The following is a 16,220-nucleotide window of genomic DNA, read 5'->3' as shown; positions in this document are numbered from 1 at the left end:
GGTGGTTACCAAACAATCCAAAAGCTACTTATTATAGTTTTGGCGAAGTTGTCGGGTCAGAGTTCTAAAATACCGTTTCTTTTTGGAGCTCAAATGGATGCCTCCTAGGCTACCAGGATAGCAACAGCACAAGCACCAGCACTGGACCTTGAGAGGCGGCACATGGCAGGACCCCTCCTTCTCCATCTTGCCTCTCCCTGCAGCTGCATCAGCTTTTTGGGTCAGGCGGCATTCACTGGATCCTTCACTCTAGTATGGGTAGGTACCTACCTAGGAAGCGGGGCAATGGAATAGGTCCTCCCATGTTAAGTTGTAGCTATTTGCAAGGATGCTTTAGTTGTGACGTCGCCACCGTAACAGTGGGCATGCAGGCGGGTTGTATAGAGACTGGCAAAAATTTAGTGGCTGATACAAATATCCAGTCACTCTTGGTCTATATAAGTCCTGATGATACACTAGTAATTTCGTCTAGACCCCTCAAGCCCGCATGTTCCCCAAGAAGCTCCAAGCTTCCCACCACCACCAGATCGCATGATAACGTGTGAAACCTTCTTCTTACCGGATCAAGGCACGGATGAAACTTCCTTCACATGTATTCATACTCAGGCATAATTAAACCTTGACTTAAATCGGTCTACTAGATGTTCGAATAGATTTGCTTCGAATTATGACCTTATTGACAGTGATCTTCCTTTAAATACATCCCTTGTGCTAACGGAGCTGAACTAGTCTGAGCCACCACTATGTAACACCCTCGCCGAAAGACTCATCGCCATGGCTTATGGTGTTTTATGATAACTTGTCTATAAATTACATAAAGCCTCAACAATATGAACTAAACTATGATACCAGTAAACAATCATTACTGAAATCATTCAACTCATCATGGCAAACGCACATTCGACTGTACCTTATCGCCAAATTCGAGCTTACTTCAACGACACAACGATAACAGTCTACCAAGCCTACAAGGAATCCATCGCAAAAGCTGCAGTGGAGACCCAAAAGCTCAATGCCTCCCCAGACTTCAAACCAGGTCGCATGACTTGGATAAAACCCAGCTGGGCCTGGATGATGTACCGTTCAGGCTACTCCTTCAAAGACCCTGGGCAATCCCGCATTCTTGCTCTTCGTATGAAGCACCAATATTTCATCGATCTTCTTGAAAGAGGCGTTCTGTCAAGTCACGTTCAGAAACCGGAGCCTGGCGAAAAACGTGAAAAGTCGAGTGATGTGAGAGTCCAGTGAGATCCTGAACGAACGTCGAAGCTGGAAGTGTTGCCGTATAGAAGTATTCAGATTGGTATCCCGGGAGCTCTGAGTGAACAGTGGGCAAATGAGTGGGTTGCAGAGATCGAGGACGTCACAGATAAAGCGTGTGAGTTGAAGCGAGTCATTGATGAACGGCCTGATGTTACCGACGAAGAGCTCCTTGCGCTGGGGTTGATATTTGAAGAGAGGCTTTACACTGTACCAGAGTCGGTGCATAGGAAGCTTGAGATGACCTAGGTTATCGCACCATAGTGTCCAGTTTATCCAATTATACTTATAATTATTGAAACCAAGAGTTGGTTTTTCTCTTGCTGTCAATCTCCAAAGTCAGACTATAGAATAAGCTTGAATATCTACTTTCGATCCCTATCGTGGCTCTTATCATATCCAGCACTCTCCACTCCAACCTCCTCTGCGGCTTATCCAATACCCTCGTGAAATCTTGTCTCGCAATCCAAGCCTGTTCTTCGAATGCGTACCATGGTAAGAAGTAAAGAGGTGTTGTTTGGAAAGGATTCGGCAGCAAAGGCTCTAATCCCATAACTAAGCATTGCTTTGAGTCGGCGCTGCCTAAGTCGAGTTCCAACACTCCAAGGACGATAGGTTCTTGTAATGAACCGAGCGAAGGTCCAGGTGCGAGGTCAAAATTGATCTCGTAGGACTCTGCAGTTTGAGAAGGGCCTTGACGGGTATCGACGAAGTACTGCCATGTCGGCGACCGAGAACGCACCCTAACAATTATCTTGCTCTCGTCTTTAAGACCCTTGATCTCCGGGCGGAATATCACTCCTTTCAGATACCTTAGGTCAGGTGTATTATGCGGTACAAAGATCTGCCGTGGGATAGCCTCTTTCAGTATAAGAGTTTGGCCACCTCGCATCATATTCAGAAGCTCATCAGGAAGAATGATGCTGTTCATCATGGATAGCGCAAGTATGTCTGGCCGGATGCGCACAAAATGTGAGTCTTTATCCCATGCTGCCCGTTGAAGCAAGATGGCTGGGTTGATAGAGGTTTGGCCTTGACGGAATTCGCAGTTCAAAAAGGCAAGAAAGATACTCCCCGACTTGTCGATGGGGAAGGGTGTTAGAGAAAGCTCAAGCTCCAGTCCACGATTTGTCATTGATGTTGATACTCCTGAGCGAAGGGATAGGTATTTGGACTTCTTAGGTACCAGTCCGTTCAAATCCTTTGCTACGTGGTCGATATCGAAGGCCGAAGGACTATTCGCAAGGAGACTCCAATACGTCTTTCCCTCGACTCGGTATCGAGGCTGTCGCCACGCATAGATAGACTCATCGTCAGTCGATTTAATGATCTCTTCCTGCAACCGCTTGAACGCTTTGATCTGACCTTCCCCATATAGCAGAGGCATGTTGATGTCGAATATACCGAGTAAGCAGTAAGCGATATCCTCAGGCCGTGTCGTTTCTCTTCCCGCAGCCCAGTACATCTTCTCCGCGATTGAATATTGACCCAACTGCCTTTGCTTGATCTCCATCATATGATGCGTTGAGTCCAGCAGTTCCTCGCTGATTCCAGTAACAAGCTTAATATAGTCTTTGAGCTCTGACCTGTTTCCCAACGGCTTCCAGTCCTGTCCGTAAAAGATGACCTTCCCAGGCGCAATCAACTCCTGGAGAGTCCAACCTCTTGAAAACCAACGACTACCCCTAAATGCCCTCTTCTTCTCTTCCTCAGACTCTGATGGTGGAACATCTTGGAGGAAAGCGAGACAGATCGTTGACTCCGCATACCAACGAAACATAGAGTTGATAGCTTCGGAGAGTTCAGCACTGCTGCTCTTATCAATGCAGCATGTGTCTATCCATAAGTAATCCAGTTTTAGTGAGCGTGCCAGTTTACAGCTCTCGCGCAGCTTGCTATATCGGTCGAGCTCCAGCGCTTCAGCAGGGTCAACTGAAGTCATATCCTGGAAGGTGACCTCATCATTGCCCCAAACATGCGACAATATGGCATATCGACGTGATCCTCCATGATAGAACTCAAGTTGCAGCGTTTGTGTGTTTATGAGCCTCATCACGAGAGAGTGTAGATTGAGAAGGCACTGTCAGGATATTGTCTAGGTCGAACGTGAGAGGCTTGGCTTGAGGCGATAGTAGGGGACTGATCGTCGACTAGAAGACACAGTTAAATTGGATAAAACTTATGTTTTCCACTATGGGGGAAATAAAAGCATTATTCAAAATGTAAACATGTTGGTAAGCTAAGAAAGATGAGCTTGAGTTAGTCTATACCAAATTGAAGGCGTCAGACATAGTGTCAATACATGCCACGGCAGCACTGTGCAGTTCGATTATACAGACTGAAAATGTCAATAGCAGGCAAGGCAATTTAGTGAGAATAATTTAGATTTTTCAATTAACATATTATACTAATTTATTAGTCTACTCATTGCAGCTTCTCATCATAACCTTTTAACCGTTGACAATGGTACCGCCGTTGCAGTGAATAGTCTGTCCACTAACACATGAGCTGTCGCTCGACGCTAGGAAGACTATGCAGGTAGCGATCTCTGAAGGTTGAGCAGGTCGTCCCATAGGAGCTGTGAAATTCTTCTGTGCCTCGTCGTCCATGGTGGCGGGAATGAGGGGAGTCCAGACTATTGGCCTGTTAGTATCATGACTTCCAAACTCATCAGATATGCCGTGTAACGTACCAGGCCCAGGAGCAACAGCGTTGACGCGGATGCCCTTGCTGACATACTGGTTGCTGAGACCTCGTGTGAAGGAGACAATTGCACCCTTGGTGGAGGTATAGTCGAGGAGGTCAGGACGGCCGATATAGGCGTTGATGGAGGCGTTGTTGATAATAGTAGCTCCCTCCTTCATGTGCGGCAGGGCGTATTTGGAAACGTAAAAGAAGGAGTGAATGTTGATGTTGAAAGTATGAATCCATTGCTCTTCGGGAAGGTCCTTGATGTCCTTGACAACCATTTGATCTATACCCAAGTTAGTTTCAATACCTGCACAAGAATGGCGACAATGCCAACGCCAACTTACAAGCAGCGTTGTTAAAGAGAATATCGATTCCCTTCATCTTCTCAACGGCGAAATCGACCAACTTTCTACAGTTCTCCTGTTTGGATAGATCAAGAGAGATGAGATGAACCTTGGCACCCTCACCCTCGACCTGCTTCTTGGTATCCTGGGCATCCTTCTCCTCCTCTGGTAGGTAGGCAATGACGATATCAGAAGTACCCTCTCTACCAAAGAGAAGAGCTGAAGCAGCACCGATACCGCTGTCGCCTCCAGTGATCAAAGCCCTCTTTCCCTTGAGCTTGCCGGAGCCTTGGTATGTTCGCGAGTTACCACCAGCTTCAGGGAGCTCATCTCGAGTGGCTTGGGGATTGGGCATATCCCTCTCCGTACCAGGGAAGTCCTGGTGAGAGACAGGAATATCCTTCTCTAGTTCTTGATCAGTCTTTGCACCATTGGATTCCAACGAGATATCATAAGCGGGGGGGTGGGGGGGGGGGGTTACCATTCTTGAAGTTCTGAGTCGTCATTTTGAGTGATGTGGTAATCAAATTAACAGCAAACCAGACGTTGAGGGTTAAAATGGAAAAGACGCTTCTTTTAGAGAATCTACGGCAGCAGCGTCCTCTGTTTAATACCTTCCCGCGCTCGAAGACGCGGAGCTTTCAATCCGAATCTTGATGAAGATCGATCGATGACGACACTATAGTCAGGGGATTGTAGATACTTCTTCGTCACAACGGGGCCAGCCAAGCAAAAAAGTGAATATGCTGACACTTTCTTCCGCTACCTATCTATCTCTACCCTTCCATCATGATACGAGAGCTTATAGCTTGCCCCTCTGAACCAATCATCATGACTCGGAACCAGGAGCCATGACGGTTGATAATAGCCCAAGCATTAGTAAATTTCACTTTATCCACGCGAATATGACGATACATGGTCGTCAAAAAGAGGGGCATGCATATGTACGCTGATAAGATATGTATGTATGTATTTCAATACTTTCTCATAAAGACGGTTGTGACGTATAAAGTTGTAAGCAAATGGAACCGCTGAACGGCTACCGATAGCTTCTATTCCGTTCGGGACCACACAGAGCGGCCCCACCTCGCTGGTCCGTATCATGACATCCGGCCGACAGCAGCAATGAGAACAGTCGGGCTATAATATCTCATAAAAGGCCAGTATCCGGTTCTGTACTTGGCTATAACTCGCTGCAGTATGCATATGTCAGAGATCAAGTCCTATACAGTGATCACCCCGATGACCTTTGCATCAGCCGAGCCAAAACACACACACACACACACACACACACACAGCCAGTTGAGCTGTGCTCAGGGAATAACAAGATTACGTATATCGCGTAGTACAGCCGAATAACCAAGTTTCATAATGTAAATTGCAGAGCCGTCTAAACAATCAATATTCCGTGCATCGCGTATCTCAGCCAAATACACGCGTCTCAGTTGTCGCGGTGCTGTGCTCGCTTGCCCTGCCTGGAGCACAGGCACCAGTCATGCTCATCTTTCAAATACAGTGCCATCCCAAGTTCAAATCGATAATTATGCCCAGAACGCCCGGTTCCGTGTCATGTCGTGCTCTACTCGCCGCGCGGATAAAAGTCAAGTAGATGTTGTTACAGGGCGATCGCACCTCGTCGGCTTTCTCGGGCGTGGAGGAGTCCTTGGAGACCGCAGAAGACGAAGAAAGCCTATTGATACAAGTCAGATGCGATTTCTCATTTAGTGATGGGGATTGAAGCACGTACAACGTAGACCAGGACGGCTGTGAAGATGGTGTTGGAAACAGCCTTGCCATCCTCGGGATCATTGACACCGCCGGTAAACTCTTCGTGGTTGCTTCGGTACAGACCGGCGAGAGCGCTAAGGATAATAATGGCGAAAACGGAGAGAACAGTGCTGGAAGCTTCATGTTAGCCTTGCCATGATGGGATGAAGCAAGTTGGACGGGATGACGAACCATCCCCACGCGTTGAAGGCGCTGACGACGGGCTTCATGACGGGCGATTGAAGGAGAAGCTCGGTAATTTTTATGCGATCGAGGTTTCGTTACGGGGATTGAAGCGATGAATTGTTGGCTGCGGCTTTGATGGCGATGGCTTTGAGCTGGTGATACGTTAATGTGTCGCCGTCAAGCTCCTTTCCTGCCTCACTGGTAAGGCTGTGCTGGCGCCACAATCATGTGCACCGCCACTATAAAAAGCGCCACAATACTAATCCTCTAAGCCGTGCACCCTGTGTAAGCGGGAATATCAGTTAGTGTCTAGATCTCTACTCAATATGGATAATCCATGTGTTGTACACTGCAGGTTTCCATGCTTATTTCCTATTACTTTTTGCAAATCAACTGTATTAAGTGATCTATCAAGTAGAAAATCCACTCACTGATCCTTAGGTGCTTATTTAGTAGACAGATGGCTTGCTGGGCTTGGTATGCGAAACTGCCAGGCTTGATTCCAGACAGATTTTCTGGCCTAGTGCAGTGCAACCATAAGCCAGGGCATCACCTTGGCTGATGAGAAGCAATCGCAGTCTTGGCGTGCAGTTTGTGATTCTGAAACTCGTGGGATATCAAAGCGATGTGATGGGACCAACGTCAAGCAGGGTATTGCATCTTCTATGTGTGCGTATTCAGTTCTACTGTACCGAAGCTAGTGGGTGCACTGTACTCTGACCTGAGCAATCGCTAAATGAGACTGACAAGCTAAAACGAAACTAATCTTTACGAGTTCGTGATCGGGCACGCTATTGAACGCTGCTGCGTTGGTGTTGATTGAACAGGTTAGTCCTGTCTCCCAAGGCAGAAGGGTATTGGTGGTGTAAGCGACCTTGGCATTTAAAGCCTGGTAGCTTCACCTCCAATAGCGTCAGGAACACTCAGCTACACGAAACGAAACAAAACGAGACGAAACGCCAGAGTGAGATGTGATGTTTATATGATCACCCACATACACCTTGGTTGTGTCATGTCTGAGCTTTAGCTTATAGCGATAACTCGACTCAGTCTTGTCCTTCCAAGCCTTGAATACATAAAATAGCCAAGACAGGATATTGGCCAGTAACTCCGAGATGTTTTGTCTCGATGCGGCAATACCAAGGCTCGGAGATCAACGAGGGTCATGTATCGTGTTTGGACTGGAGATCTGTGATGCCATCATTACACATGTAGCTTTTGGTTCGGGTGCAACACAACATCATACCATCGCAGATTGTAGCGAGCAATGACTGATTTAAATGTTATTCAGGTCCGTGGCTGTCTGTGCAAGGTTACACAACCCTCCCTTCCTCCCTCTTGTCAGCGGCGCACTGCCTCTAGCAAACACGGGGCTCGGAAGAGAGAGTATGATTATGTGCCATGACATGGACAAGGCCTATTGAAACAAGCAAAAAGTAAAACAAAGCAGAGCGAAACAAAGCAGAGCAGAGCGCAGCAGAGCGATGCAGAGCTAAGCCACGTTGACAGTGAATACGGGCTCTCGCGGAACCATGAGCCGTGAGCACCAATCGTTGGGCTGACATCCCATTCCCAAGAGACTATTACATGCTGCAGGGCCCCAAAAGAATGGATCGTCGTCCCCGCGTTTGTAGTTGAACAATCCGGTCTATTCGTTGGGAAAGGCCAAAAAGGTCAAGGTCTAGAGCCTCTTGCTGGCTTTTGCGCCTGCCAAGTGATGGACCGCTAGAACCAGAGACCATGGAAACAGGGACTTTGGTATCCGTATTGCCATCAATTTAGGCGCGGCATTCAGCATCTCATTTGCCGCAACATCCATGCCCTGTCAAACTTGTTTCTTGGTCTAGTTTGGTTGTTGAATAATCGCCGTGCAAAATGATCCTAGTCAACGCCGCCGAACCAGTGATGACGCTTCAGGCTTGGCGATTGGAAGCTTCAGCGCCTCCCGCTATATATAGAGCCCACGCCTGTCAGCCTTCCTCCCTCCCGTTCTGCTTTGTTACTGTCACTCTCACTGCAGCTTTTCACCTCGGACTACCTAAATTACTGATTCACTTTTGAGCCAGTCTCAGCACCTTCATTAATTTGTCAGACCCTAGTGGTTCGCTCGTTCTTCTTAAATATTGCAACTAGGTACCTTTAGTTGCACCATCTGCTCGCTTACAGCTTACATACAACACATACCTACTCTTTTTTTTATCACAAACTCACTCAAAATGCGCGCTCAAGCTCTCGCAGCAGTTCTTCTCTCGGCTTGTGCCGGCCAGGCTATTGCTGAGGACGCTCCCCGAGTCAACGACAACCCTCCTGGCGTCGGATTCAAGGCCACTCTCCCCAAGGAGTCCTTCTTCAAGGATGCTGCCATCGATGGAAATGTCAAGGGCTACATCCACGCCCAGGCTACCGACTCTGGTCAGGGTGTGAAGTTTATAGTCAAGTTCAGCAACCTTCCCAAGGAAGGTGGACCTTTCAGTAAGTCAAGCTGAAGTATCTCGATATAGTATATGAATACTAACCTTGAAAAAGCCTACCACATTCACGTTGATCCTGTCCCTGACAATGGCAACTGCACTGCGACTCTCGCTCATCTCGACCCTTTTGCGCGCGGCGAGGATCCTCCCTGTGATGCCGAGAAGCCTGAATCTTGCCAGGTCGGAGACAACAGTGGCAAGCATGGAAAGATCACAAGCGACCCCTTCGAGACCGAGTACATCGACTATTACGCTTCCACCAAGGAGGGTATTGGTGCATTCTTCGGCAACCGCTCCTTCGTCCTTCATTATGCCAATAAGACCCGCATCACATGCGCCAACTTTGTCTCTCAGATCAAGCCTCCTGCTACCAACGAGTCTTACTCTGCCCCGGGATATCTGCCTACTCCCACCGAGACTGTCACGTTGACGCCCACTCCCAGCTCTAAAGTACCGGCCTCCACTGCGACCTCTGGTGTGACTTCTGCTCCCACTTCTACCGCGACCGACGTCGTTGGCCCCAACGCCGGCTCTTCTATGGCCGTGCCGGTCAACCTGGTTCTGGCCGGTGTCTTTGCGCTCGCTTTCGCTCTGTAATTGAAGCCAGTGATGGAAATGGGTCTGTGACCAAGGCGTGATGTGTTTTCGATTCGTTTACTGTATATTTATTTCCGTTCTAGTATCGGGGCATATTACTTTTCATCTTTCTTACCTGAGAATGCCTACTAGTACTAGCTGCAGGGGTGTCTTAGGGCCGCGGACAGACAATGAAAATAAAATGAATACTTTCCGATTACGATGGTTGTCAAGGGTGTGGCGTTTTGTGTAGTGAATATACAAGTCGGCTGTTAGGGTCAACGGTTTGAGGCTTGGAGCGTTGAAGCTGCCAGGCACAGCGAGCGATTGATTCGCAGACCAAGGTGTAAAAAGACGATGATGAACCGTTGCAGCAAGAGGTTTGATATAGTGTCATGCTTGCAATATATTATAGTTCTTATGCTCAGTCAAGTTAAACTTGATCGACAGTTAGCAGGATCCATAGTTTATCATTGGTCTCACCTATTATTTAGCGTTTTGTCATGTCAGATGTCGTGTTTCCTCGCCAGTTAGATTGGCTAATTCAGAGTGCCAACAGGGCTACGGGGGTTCGACAAATAATTTTATATGATGCATCAATGATACTCCACAGAGAGTGCAAGGGTTACTGAGCTTTGGTTGCAAGGGCCTGGTCAATATTTGGTATAAATTGTATGTCGTATCTCCTGTTGTATAATTAGAAGCTAAAAATGATCATTCTGGTTCATCGGAACTCCGGGTTCCGCATTCTGTTGTATTCAGTCTCAATACATGATGCGATCTTACAGATGCTGAGAGATATCTATTGCACGCCAATGTTCTCTGCTTCCTATTTAATATGAATGCCACCCAACTGCTGCCCCTTTTTAGATACAGCCCCCAATGAAATCATCATTACAGCACAGCTTACATCCTGTCTCCAAAATCTCCTCGAATCAACAGTCTGAGGCCCGGGCCTAGCGTAATGCAGCATGCACTAGGGCTGACAGTCAAGGGATTAATAACTTTTAGTCCAAATCTGCGTCTCAGCTGGAGGAACATGAACCTGGCATTTCTTGTTCTCAGCCGCCTGGGCACTGTCAGACTGCAAATCCCCAATGCAGCTTGTAGCATCGCCTCACATGGAGAATCAACGATTGGCTGCATCTCCTCAGAGTTCGTCCGTAAACAGTTGGTTATAAATTCCAGATGAAAGAGAATAAAAATCAAGCAGTGCCCTTGACATGTGTGTGGCGGGCTAGTATAGTCAAGTTGAACTGAAGAGTTGATCTGACAGAGGCTGTCATATGATAACGTTGGTTGGATACTCGGTCCAAGCAAGCCGATTGTTGTCCGTCCCGAAAAGGATGTGAGAAGTCAATTTCCTGATTCCGGTCAGAACACATGAACAATCCACATTTGTCATCTGTCTCTTGTCTCAATCACCCCCCGTGGATCGTTTGTATCTCAAAGCTGTCTCAGCTCCCCTAGCATCAGAGACGTGTCCATCACCTCGTCCTCTATTACTTCTCAGTTCCAACATGGCTTTCTTCTCAACAATGGTATGTCATAGTTGCAACTCACGCATAGTGGTCTGTGTCTTTATAGTTTGACTATCATTCCACTCTACGACAACAGCCAGCTATGCCACTCCCAACCCGTAACATGTCCAATATGTCTCCGAGGTTATTATCCGTTCTTGTACTGACGCCGAGCTCAGACGAACACAGATACTACTATAGAAACTCTTTCGGGGCTACATACAGCTCGAAAAGGTATGGAGTATAACCAGTCGGTCGAAGACTTTCGAGATGACGAATATCCTAATATGGCCCAAGGTGTGTTGAATCTCACCTGTCCTCACCCTTCGGCTCTACTAATGCCGGCTCTTACAGGGGCTTATCTTGATCACGGAGGAGCCACCATATATGCGAGATCTCTTATAACCGGCTTCTCGCAGGCGATGATAGGTAACCTTTGGGGCAACCCACACTCTGAAAACCTACCGGCAAAATTGTCCGGTGAAATGGTGGACAGCATTCGCGCAAAGACACTCGATTTTCTAGGCGCCGACCCAGAACACTTTGATCTTGTGTTTGTTGCCAACGCTACGGCAGCTATAAAGCTTGTTGCTGACGCATTTCGCGACCTGGGAGAAAAGACGCCGACCAAAGGCTTCTGGTACGGATGTCATAGCGAAGCGCACACGAGTCTCATCGGGATTCGGGCACTCGCAGCAGGAGACTATCATTGCTTTGACGATGATGAAAGTGTCGAGGACTGGATCTCTCGACCTTTTAGTTGCCAGACCCAAAAAGGAAAACTACCAAGTCTGGGCTTATTCGCATACCCGGGTCAGTCGAATCTTAGTGGACGACGCTTACCCAAGAGTTGGCCAAGGAGGATTCGCAAACACCCTCAACTCCGAAACACCTATACCCTTTTTGACGCAGCGGCTTTGGCCATGACAAGTTCCTTGAGTTCCTTATTCGAAGACCCTTCAGGTGCTCCGGATTTTACTTGTCTCTCCCTATACAAGATTTTTGGGTTTCCTGACTTGGGAGCTCTGGTTGTGAGACGAGCTTCTGGACATGTATTGTGTCTGCGAAGGTATTTTGGTGGGGGGACTGTGGCTCAGTTGTCGCCATTGCGGGATACTCGTGTTATGAAGAAGGTGCCCGGTCTTGGAAACAAGTACATGTCGTGGGATATCCACGAAGGGCTCGAGGATGGTACACTGCCGTTTCACAGTATTCTGGCGCTTGGTATCGCGATTGATACACATCTCAGACTGTATGGCTCCATGGTAAGCTACATCATGGCTTCATAAAGGAGTCAAGTTAACACTCACAGGACATCATATCTCGTCACTGTTGCTACCTCGCTCGTTCTTTGCACGAAAGACTAGCGGATCTCAAGCATCGAAATGGGCTGCCAGTAATCGAATTATATGCCGATGACCCTGTCAGGTACGGTGATCCTTCAGCACAAGGGCCGACTTTTGCTTTCAACATCATGAGGGAGGATGGTTCATACGTGCCTTGGACTGAGGTGGAAAGACTTGCCAATAAAGCTGGAGTATATATCCGAGCAGGAGGTAAGTATATCGTATCGATATGAATCACGTCTACTGATTAATACCCAGGCGTTTGCTGTCCTGGCGGAGTGGCCCAGGCTTTGAAATATGAAGAATGGGAATGGGATCGCATCTTCTCAAGTGGCCATGCATGTGGTTCAACAGAGATGGCACTCGTACACAACAAACCAACTGGGTATGTTTGTTCAGATCTGATAGTTCAGTGACAATTACTGACGAAAACAGTATCGTTCGCGCAAGTTTGGGTGCCATGACTACCAAACGGGATATAGAGGCGTTTGTCTCATTTCTACAAAATCAGTTCATTTTCAAAAGCGCAGCCATGCCATTATTGATGGGGTCATCGAACGAGTTACCTTTACGAGAGGCCTTTCTCTATTCGATGCGCAATGTATCTGACATGGAGCATATAGTGAGCTAGAGGGAGTGCTCACTCAGGCGGTGTCGGCTTTCCAACCAGATTGAACATCGGTAATGATGTCTGAAATATTGAAAAGACATTCAGGCTGAGATATGTTTAGCCCCTACAGCCTGTACGAATCGGGAACAATTGAGAGATCTTGCATGTGCTTGGTCATGACTTATACATGGATCATGCTCAATATCCATGTCAAATGTCACTCTACCACGCAAGCAATAATGCTTCGCTGTCAAGTTATTCGTTTACTTGATGCAAAACCTGGTGGCTGGTTTTTGTTAAGGATATTAATTTAAAAGAATTGAATTCAAGTTCGAAACACGAGTTGAGCTTCCTTTGTATTATTCTTGGTTGCCGCTAGTAGGCACCTATTCTTAGAGGCTGTTAACATCATACCTTCACGTGATTTCATCATAGCAACTTCACTGAAAGAAACAGCGACAATTCACAAACCCGAGCAAACACAAATTCAGTGCGAACCGAGATATTGTCTTGTTTACGTATTTCTAGTCTCATTATTCACGTTATTCTATATCGTTTGTAACATAAATAAACGAGACTAGTCTTTCAACTCTTTTCTTTTCTTTATATTTTCCTTGCCATCTCATCTCGTCCCTCATGAAATCATCGCGATCAGATTCTCTACCTATACCCCACGTCGTCAATTCCAGCCCACACCCTTGATCGTCTCTACGTATGCGACCTACGCGCTGCCATTGTGCGTCGCATACATATGATCTATTCTTGCTTATAGCACCTATGCTGCCAACCCAACCGTGAGAATGGCAAAGAAAAAGAGCAAGCAAGCTGCTGCTGCTACCGGTGGTGAGGGGCAGAATGCGACCCTTGACGAAGCTTCGCAAACGCAAACACAATCACAATCTTCCACCACTGCTACCACAAATTCAAGTACAAATGGAGGTCAAAAGAAGAAGCCAAAGGCGTCCAAGGAATTGTCCTCGACAGCTTCTTCGCAGACACTTAACATTTGTCGGAACAAGTAGGTCCTAATCTTTGCGCTGCCGGATCTGCTCAATAAGCTGCCCATTTGCAATTTGTTGGGTGAACGACAGACATATTGACGCTCAACCTTACCTAGGCATTGGCGGTACATATCCTCCTACCATGGACCTTGGCTGCAGATGCCTATCGAGATCCTCGAAACAATCGCAAGCATCAACTATAACACCCCACGACCTCGTCCTATCGACCCGGCCGTACTATTCGACCTACTCAAGATCCGCCGCCTCGTTGACGAAGCCACAAACCTCGCCGTGAGAGCTGCTAGTGACATTGCCTCACCCGTTTTGACCAACTTGCACGGCGGTCTGCCCGGTTCATCGCCCATGTCAATGATGGGCATGACGGGTCCAGGCCATGGGATGAAATTGAGCCACAAGCGCAAGTCGCAGATGAGAGAGCAGGCCAGCCAGAAGCTTAGTCGCGCGTATCATCTGGACGAAATAGCTTGCAGCGTTGCGACAATGCAGGGCGCATCAACAATAGAGGAAATTGGCGCCGTGGTCTTACAACGCAACCCACAGGATCTCGATGCTAGCTATGTGCATTTCTTTCATGAGAAGATCCCTTCCCGCCAAATGGCCGAGTCTACAAGCCTAGAGTCATTGACGGAGATCATAGCTGAGAGACCCAACGAGAGCGAGGCTCTACGTACCCGTGCCATCGTCAGGACCTTCAAGGAAGATTACGAGGGTGCTGCTCATGATCTGACAACCGCCCTTGCGGTGTGTCGAATACATCAACAACCCCACAGGCCAAACGATGAAGTCGATTCAAAGCTGTCGCATACAGGTAAACGTTGGCGACAGGAGGTTGTCCCGGCAGAGAAAGATCAGCCGACTAGCTTGGAAATCCAGCTATCCTTCCTACGTGCCACAACGTACCTGTCGTTAGCCTGCCAATATATTGAAGACGGCCTCTCTCCAGCTCAGGAAAAGAATGGCCATGCAGATACAGACAAACCAAACGGCAAGCCAAGTACAGAAACCAACGGCCAGGACTCTCAGGAGCGGGACGAAAACTCTCTTCGTAAACAGACCGAGGCGCGAAAGCTTGTCAAGAAATACGCAAAGTGGGCGCTCAGAGACTTGCTCGCCTTCTTATCACACTTCGAGTACGCACCCAATCTGCCAAACCTAATCGTCAAGGATTTCAATGACCGCGTGAATCTGTCCGCACAGGGCTCACGCAATCCTCGACCGTCTGAAGCAACATACCTCCTGGAACCACACACCACCTACACCCTCGCCGAGCTCTTCGCCGCTGTCCCTCCCTCAGACCTACCCCCTTATCCTAATGAAGATGTCACAAATCCCGACAAACAAACTTACTCTTCAGATAGCCCGAAAGTGTGCGAAGGGTCGACTTATCATCCCCTTATGACCGATGCTCTCCACTCGCTCCTCCTTTGTCACTGTCTCATCCAAACATCAGCCAAGGAGCTCCAGCGCCACACTTACATGGCGGCGCGACTAATCCGCCTGGCTGATGGATACCCGATCTTCCAGGCATGCCGCTCTCCAGCTCGATCTGACTGGTTAGAAGTCCTCCGCCGCGCTGACGACAGCTGGCTCCAACTTAGTGCATCATGGGACACTCTCTGTACGCCCGCACCGCTTCCTTTCCACTACGATCCCCTCCAGCACGGTGCCACAAGTGCGAACACAGGCGTCTCTCGTAAGGAGGCTGCCGCCGCCGCCGCATCTCTGATCAATGGTACCCCCAACATGGCGAAATATGTGCCAAGCCCTGAGGACCAGCGCCGACAACGCATGCGCGAGCGCGATCAGCGAGTCCGCGTTGCTCTCAGCGACCAGAGAGTTTGCGATGAGGATACGTTCCGCGCAGCCATCGAGGCCCAGGAGAAGCGCGCAGAACTGGAAGACCGTGCTGCCGCTGCCGCTGCCACCCCACCCGATGGTGCATCTAATGCCGACGGACGCCCGAGGCGATGGGTTGTTGACGACAGCGAATTCTATCCAGTTTGTACTGCGAGGGCTACCATGATTGCACAGTGGGTTTGCGAAGCACCCGTTGTCACAGGCACCACAAGGCGCAAGAAGAGGACCAAGCGGCCCGAAGGCAAGACAGACACATTGGCTGGCTCTGCGAAGAAGATGAGTCTCAAAGACACTACAGCGACAGTATCATAACTGGATCATCTCTCCGTGATCTGGCGTTACTTGAGTAGCAGTTTATTGGTCACGCAGTTAACTAATTAATTGGCCAGCTTCCCGGAATCTCTTGTTATTACGAGAATGGGTTGTAACCTTATGATAAGTTTGGGAACTTGTGCCACAAGCATAATAGCAGGGCATATTATGATTGGGAGGGTTATATAGACAGTATACATCGCGACTGAGCAAAAACTAATTATACAACCCATTGTTCTTATAGACGATATCTAATGC

General features: G+C 48.1%; 6 protein-coding genes across 6 annotated transcripts; 3 read left to right on the top strand and 3 right to left on the bottom strand.

Annotated features, from left to right (window-relative positions):
* Window positions 1-1,190: 1,190 nt before the first annotated feature.
* On the bottom strand, window positions 1,191-3,313 carry FGSG_00579 (uncharacterized protein; the record flags this gene model as incomplete). The annotated part of the gene is made up of 2 exons (XM_011317963.1): window positions 1,191-1,269; window positions 1,752-3,313. The coding sequence occupies 2 exons, from the start codon at window positions 3,311-3,313 to the stop codon at window positions 1,191-1,193; spliced, it is 1,641 nt and encodes a 546-aa protein (XP_011316265.1).
* A 397-nt stretch (window positions 3,314-3,710) lies between these two features.
* FGSG_00578 (general stress protein 39) lies at window positions 3,711-4,801 on the bottom strand (the record flags this gene model as incomplete). The annotated part of the gene is made up of 4 exons (XM_011317962.1): window positions 3,711-3,895; window positions 3,953-4,234; window positions 4,296-4,700; window positions 4,777-4,801. The coding sequence occupies 4 exons, from the start codon at window positions 4,799-4,801 to the stop codon at window positions 3,711-3,713; spliced, it is 897 nt and encodes a 298-aa protein (XP_011316264.1).
* Window positions 4,802-5,646: 845 nt separating this feature from the next.
* FGSG_00577 (uncharacterized protein) lies at window positions 5,647-6,362 on the bottom strand. Its single transcript, XM_011317961.1, has 3 exons — window positions 6,255-6,362; window positions 6,043-6,193; window positions 5,647-5,985 (listed from the first exon to the last, which is right to left on the bottom strand). The coding sequence occupies exons 1-3, from the start codon at window positions 6,290-6,292 to the stop codon at window positions 5,911-5,913; spliced, it is 264 nt and encodes an 87-aa protein (XP_011316263.1). The 5' UTR covers window positions 6,293-6,362; the 3' UTR covers window positions 5,647-5,910.
* A 1,851-nt stretch (window positions 6,363-8,213) lies between these two features.
* Window positions 8,214-9,692, top strand: FGSG_00576 (uncharacterized protein). Its single transcript, XM_011317960.1, has 2 exons — window positions 8,214-8,720; window positions 8,775-9,692. Exons 1-2 carry the CDS (start codon window positions 8,465-8,467, stop codon window positions 9,314-9,316), a joined length of 798 nt encoding a protein of 265 aa, XP_011316262.1. The 5' UTR covers window positions 8,214-8,464; the 3' UTR covers window positions 9,317-9,692.
* A 1,359-nt stretch (window positions 9,693-11,051) lies between these two features.
* FGSG_11787 (uncharacterized protein) lies at window positions 11,052-12,577 on the top strand (the record flags this gene model as incomplete). Its single annotated transcript, XM_011317959.1, has 3 exons — window positions 11,052-12,080; window positions 12,128-12,371; window positions 12,420-12,577. The coding sequence occupies 3 exons, from the start codon at window positions 11,052-11,054 to the stop codon at window positions 12,575-12,577; spliced, it is 1,431 nt and encodes a 476-aa protein (XP_011316261.1).
* Window positions 12,578-13,571: 994 nt separating this feature from the next.
* Window positions 13,572-15,962, top strand: FGSG_11786 (uncharacterized protein; the record flags this gene model as incomplete). Its single annotated transcript, XM_011317958.1, has 2 exons — window positions 13,572-13,789; window positions 13,889-15,962. The coding sequence occupies 2 exons, from the start codon at window positions 13,572-13,574 to the stop codon at window positions 15,960-15,962; spliced, it is 2,292 nt and encodes a 763-aa protein (XP_011316260.1).
* Window positions 15,963-16,220: the final 258 nt, after the last annotated feature.

This window comes from Fusarium graminearum, chromosome 1, assembly GCF_000240135.3.
Source record: "Fusarium graminearum PH-1 chromosome 1, whole genome shotgun sequence".
Classification (NCBI taxonomy): Eukaryota; Fungi; Ascomycota; class Sordariomycetes; order Hypocreales; family Nectriaceae; genus Fusarium; species Fusarium graminearum.
The sequence above is the reverse complement of the archived record's forward strand: the minus strand, read 5'-3'. Positions and strand labels throughout refer to the sequence as shown.

Coding starts and splice junctions, on each gene's coding strand:
- FGSG_00576 (XM_011317960.1), top strand. CDS start 8,465: ATGCGCGCTCAAGCTCTCGCAGCAGTTCTTCTCTCGGCTTGTGCCGGC. Junction 8,721..8,774: donor CAAGGAAGGTGGACCTTTCA/GTAAGTCAAGCT, acceptor ACCTTGAAAAAG/CCTACCACATTCACGTTGAT.
- FGSG_00577 (XM_011317961.1), bottom strand. CDS start 6,292: ATGAAGCCCGTCGTCAGCGCCTTCAACGCGTGGGGATG. Junction 6,194..6,254: donor GCCTTCAACGCGTGGGGATG/GTTCGTCATCCC, acceptor TGAAGCTTCCAG/CACTGTTCTCTCCGTTTTCG. Junction 5,986..6,042: donor CAGCCGTCCTGGTCTACGTT/GTACGTGCTTCA, acceptor TTGTATCAATAG/GCTTTCTTCGTCTTCTGCGG.